At 56.2% G+C, this 5,368-nt stretch overlaps 1 protein-coding gene across 1 annotated transcript in view; it reads right to left on the bottom strand.

Annotated features, from left to right (window-relative positions):
- The window catches only part of ZNF467 (zinc finger protein 467), a 6,874-nt gene extending 2,311 nt beyond the window's left edge, over positions 1 to 4,563 (bottom strand). Inside the window, exons 1-3 of the mRNA XM_045288641.1 lie at positions 4,290 to 4,563; positions 3,660 to 3,776; positions 2,972 to 3,085 (exon numbers count right to left, since the gene is read on the bottom strand). Coding sequence (XP_045144576.1) covers positions 2,972 to 3,085; positions 3,660 to 3,776; positions 4,290 to 4,314 — 256 coding nt within the window. The 5' untranslated portion in view covers positions 4,315 to 4,563. The remainder of the gene's footprint in view (positions 1 to 2,971; positions 3,086 to 3,659; positions 3,777 to 4,289) is intronic.
- Between the last annotated feature and the right edge of the window lie 805 nt (positions 4,564 to 5,368).

Genomic DNA, 5,368 nt, shown 5'->3' with positions numbered 1-5,368 from the left:
CCCCATCTGGGGCACCTGGCCCACCTTTCCAGCCTGGCTGCTTTTAAGGTGCAGGCAGTTTCTCCCCCTTTGGGCTGGCTCACAGATGCTGCAGCTCAGAGGTTCAACTCCAAGCCTCGGATCTACCCAACCTCCCCTGAGGCTAGGTCTCTTCATTCCGGCAACTGGCCTGGGAACCTGACTCACCTGAGGCCCTCCTCACTGTCCCCTCAGCAAGCCCCAGGTCCCTCAAACCACGCTCCAATGCTGCTCCAGCCAGTGGGAGAGTCTGGTGCAGAGGCAACTGGTGTTCAGAGCCTCGGACCCAGCGAAGGCTCTGTTGCCACACCTGGCTCTGGGGACTGGTACAGGGAGGCCTGGCGGATTGGGTGGCTCAGTTGGAGCTCCGGGCCCAGCAGCCAGTGCTCACCCTGGACTCTCCTCTGCTGTGACCAGCAGAGCAGCCTTCACCTCTTTGCGTGTCAGTTCCTAGTTTGTTTCCATGTATGGCTGGCCTGACATACTTCTTCACCTCTGGGGAAGGCAAAAACCTCAGCAGGGCACGGTAGTCTGTTCTTTCTTTTAAGAGGCTGGCTGGAGAACCATTGAACCCAATGGTCTCGATTCCTAGTGGCCCCGAGCGTCTGTGCTAGGCCTGAGCCTTTACTCTATCGCAGGCAGACAGCCCACATATATCTGCTCCCAGTGGCCATATTATTACCCATCTTATCAACGTACTGACCGTGGGAGGGACCACTTTCATATGGTCTTTCTAGGTATGGTCTTGTAACATTAGCGAAATAATGGTGAATGAGGTGTAAGTGGCTCACCAAGGGGATTGGATAGCTTGGTCATAATGTAAATAAGGGGCACAAGACCCTCATAAAAATGGAGGGATGCAAATAAGGTGTATGAGGGGATTGATCAGTGCTGCCATCCTGCTGGACTTAAAATGAGTCATCACAGAAAGGGGGACCACTACCACCCAGAAGAGAGTCTGTCCTTTGGATTGGGGTCCCTTTGCTAAGACCCTCCTAGATCCTGGAGGCAGAGAGCTGTGACACCTGCGGCAGTAAGTAACGGTGAGAAGCTGCAGCTGAGGAACAGCAGCAGGCTCTGCAGCCCAGTGCAAGATGGTGTGGTTGTAAAATGGACCTACATGTATGATGGAAATGAATATTGGGTGTTAGAGAGTACAGAGACCATGTAACTCTGCCGTCAGCTAATACTTGACTGGGCATGCTAAGAGGAGAAATAGGATTTGCCCCCAAAGAACAACAGGCTATTGGTTTGAATGCAATATCCCTGCATTGGGAGTATCGGGGGCCTGGGTGGAAGCCCTGAGCTCCACCCAGAATCTTTCCAACTGGGAAATCTGAGTTGAAAAGACATGCAGAACATTCCCCTCCTCCCCCATCTCCTACCCACAGAACAGAAGATTTGCATTTGCAGTTAGTAACTGCAGGAAAATACTAAAATGATTGCTTTGTTTTAAAATTTTAAGCAAGTGGTTTGTCTTTGGGTGCACTGAAGAAAGAAAAGTCAGTGTTCACCAGAAGAACTCCCAGGACTGGAAGTTCAAAGGGCTCAGAAAGTGATGTGTGTGGTGGCACCCGAGTATTCTCCATGATGATAAGTAGGGAAGGGGCAGTAATGAAGGGCTGAGTTTGAACATGTTCTCATTGGCATGCACTGACCTAGCCCATGGAAGCTAGGGATGAGAGAGAAGGGTGGCTGTTCGAAGTGCAAAGAGGTGTGTAGACTCCTAACCCTATGGATAGTACCACTGCTTAGTCCACAGGGGCTAGGAATGAGCTGACTAGAACTCAACTGAAAGAGGAGAAAAAAGTTTGACACCATGAGCTGCTGTAGATTGTTGCAATTTGGTAGGTTGCTCGCAACTGGACTTTGCTTATGGATGCAGATGCTCAAAGTTCCACCCCCAAACAGAAGAGTCTTCAGATCAAGGCAAAGGCTTGTCTCCTCAGAGTACTGCTCTGACAGGAATGAGCAATTTAGAAATTGGCCATCTAAAAGGGGGAGATAAAGATATATTTCCCATAAAATAAGTCGCCACCACCCATTGTGTGTCAACCACAAGCTTCATTTGCACCACTCCTCACAAGCCTTCGTGAGCATCATAACATTTGTCACTGTCCCTAGTTACCGGTGAGCATACCAAAGCACCCAAGGGTGAGGTAGTCTATCTAAGTCTGCTCAGAGAGGAAGTGGAGAGCTCCGTCCAGGTTTAAGGGACTCAGAGCTCACCTCTTCCCACCACAGCATGGACAGCACACTCTGTACATGGCCCGCTGCCTTTGCATCAAACTCTGACTCTGAGGGACCCCATAGAACAGAGTAGAGCTGCTCCCTGGGGTTTCTGAGACTGAACCTTTCTGGGAGCAGTCAGCCTCATCTTTCTTCTGTGGAGCAGCTGGTGGGTTTGAACCACCAACCGTTCTGTTAGCACATAGTCACCAGGGCTTCTTGAGAGTATACATCCAGAAATCCAAACCTGCTGCCAGTGAATCAATTCCGACTCATAAGAAGCGCTAAATAAATCCTGTTGACCAAGACAATACCATGCAGGCAGACAGTGAGATGATGTGGTAATGGAAGGAAGTGATGAGAGAAGCAACTGCTTGCTGCCTGGCTGTGGGTGGGATGAGTCCAGACAGTGGGCATGGAGCCCCAGGGTGTGGAAATGTGGACGTTTCAGAAAGAGTGCAGGTCTGGGGAGAGAGAGTGCAAGGTTGGCCAGTGCCAGCATCTTGGGAGCCATGATTCCGGTGGACAGGCAACGTGTTGACGGAAAGAAAGGGAGGAGTAAGGAGGGAAGCTGGGCTTCAGAAGTCCTTCCGTAGCCACTGCCTCTCTGACTCCCCATGCCCAGGGATCTAAGCTCCCTTGGGACTGGAGCTGAACCGCAGAAGGAGCCTGAGTCTAGGAGCTCTGTAGTTACTGGGCTCCAGCCCCACCAGGAACGACTCACCTGGGCAGGTCCCCTTAGACTGGGATTCTGGCGTTGTGTCTGCCCACCTTCCTCCGCAGGGAGGCTCTCCTTGTTCCATGTGGGCACCTTGCTCAGGTCTGGGGGCCTTGTTCCCTGGCAGAGAATAGGACACCTTAAGAACTAGAGCCATCATGTTGGGACTGAAGGTGGGGTCTTCCCCACTGGGCAGGGGCAGGGTCCACCCATGGCACACCTGCAGGGTTACACCCAGCTGCCCAGCTGGTCTCAGGCAGTGACTGATAAGCTGTCCAAGTGGAAGCTAAGAAGGGGCAGTGAGGTTCAGGAAGGCCCAGCGGCCCTGTCCCGAGGCTACACTGAAGGCAGAGAGGAAGCAGGAGGCACCTCCTAGCCTGGTGATCTGTTTGTTCACCACTGTTAGGAGCTGCCTCCCTCACTCCTCCAAGCCAGGGCCTCAGCTGCCTCCTACGAGGCCCACTCCCACCACCCAGGTCCCACGCGCTCCCCTCCACTTCTTTAACCACCTCCTTGCCCCAGCACAGCTGTCTAACAGGGTTTGGAGTTTGCCAGTTGTTTACATGTGTGCTGTGCTTCTCAAAGACAAGGGTATTTGCCTACTTGGTCGCTGCAATGCCCCAGCATCTATAACAGCAAGAAAGACGTGCTCAAATATTTGGCAAAGGGAGGAAGACCCTTCCCATCCACCTACCTGAGCACACTCCCGGCCCTCTTTCCTCTGTGGCAGGGAACATCTGCTCCAGGACATCACTGGACCCTCCCCCAGATTCACTCTGGGGGGCTGTTGCTGGCTGCCCCACGCCGAAACCTATCACATTTGGAGGGAGGTGTTCAGGTGAGGTCCTCCTCCTTCCAGGCAGAATGGGGAGGAAAGCCCACCCAAGGGTTTCTCAGCCTGCTCCGGGAGGGCAGGGTTTCCAGTAACATGGACAAGGGGATGGCTCAGGCTCCCCAGCAGTCAGCCACCCCTCAGAACCCAGGACAGGAGAAGGGTCAGGTGCCTGATGAGAATCAGACAGACAAGCATAGCACGTATGCATGCACACAGTCACACCAAAGGCTGAGGTGAGAACCACACACTCACTAGGGCACACGGAAGGGAGAAGTGCCTCTTGAGAACCACACGTGGGCATAGTCCCACACGTGTGTGTGGCCCCCCCCGAAAAGAGGGGTGCCTGCCCAATAAGCACCTCCCGCCCACACGAATGCATGACCTAACTCTGTTCCAAGCCCCAGATACCCCAAGGGTCCTGGGCTGCAGAGTTGTGGGGTGCAGCCCTGGCACCCCATCCTCCCTCGCGGCTCTCTGACTCACACTCACCCAGGGCGCTGAGGGACTCTCTCATGGTGGCCACAGCTGCTCCTGGGGACAGGGGACCAAGGAGAGACAGCAGGTTCAATCTCTGTTGACAGGCTTCAGGTGGGAGGAGGGAGACTGGGTTCAGAAGCTAAGAGAATTCCCACTGAAGGCGACCAGAGGAAAATGAGACTCCAAGCAGTGCACCCTTGATGGAGAAACCCAGGATCCCCTAGTCTGGGGACCAAGGGCACCCCCTTTGAGGCCCCCAGCTGGCCCTGCAGGGGCTGAGGAAAGAGCAGCCAGCCAAACTGGGAGGTGGGGTCCCGGCTGGGCGGCCAGAGACGGGACCCCTCCCCCCACCCCCATGAAGGCAGGAAATGGCTCTCCTTCTAAGGACCCCTCCACCCCACCCCTAGCCGGGGACTGCTGGACTGCTGGAGAGCCACGGCCCTCTCCTGCTGGCTCCCTCCCCCACCCATTTCTCAGCAGCTTCCCCTCGGCCCTTCCCTGCCCCGCCCCTCCAGCCCTGGCCGACCAGAAACAGCCACTGCCCTCTGCCCACCACTCTCACTGCTGCAGACTCGCTGGCTGCGCTCCCACCTCCTCCTGCCCTTCGCTGGACTCAGGCCTCTCCTCCCCCTCTCCGGGTTGAACTCCCCCTCTTCCTCTCCCCTGCTCTTTTCCTTCCTCCATTCCCTGCCCCTCCCTCCCGTCCTCCCCTCCCTGCCCCTCCTTCCACCCTCCCTCTCCACTCCGTTCCCTGCCTTCCCCGTAGCTCTCACCCCGCCCCCCAGCGCCCCTCCCCACAGGCGCCGAGGCTCCCCGCCCCTTACCCCTCTCGGCTTCCACTGCCCTCCCTCCTCGCGGCGTTCCTTTACCCTGCGTCCCCAACCCCCTCGGCCCGCGCGGCTGCCTCAGGCTCCCTCCAGACACCCCTGCCGCACCTGCCCACACCTTCCGCATTTCTGCTCCCCACTAACTTCCTCCCCCACAGCCAAGTTTTCGACCCGAGCCCTCCCCGGCCCGAGGCTCACCTGCCCGCACCCGCGAGTCCTCTCGCCCTCGTCCCCCACCGCTTCTCAGAGACCCACTCGCTCCCG

Source organism: Echinops telfairi, unplaced genomic scaffold (assembly GCF_000313985.2).
Source record: "Echinops telfairi isolate 266 unplaced genomic scaffold, ASM31398v2 ScPeMD7_23;HRSCAF=83, whole genome shotgun sequence".
Classification (NCBI taxonomy): Eukaryota; Metazoa; Chordata; class Mammalia; order Afrosoricida; family Tenrecidae; genus Echinops; species Echinops telfairi.
The sequence above is the reverse complement of the archived record's forward strand: the minus strand, read 5'-3'. Positions and strand labels throughout refer to the sequence as shown.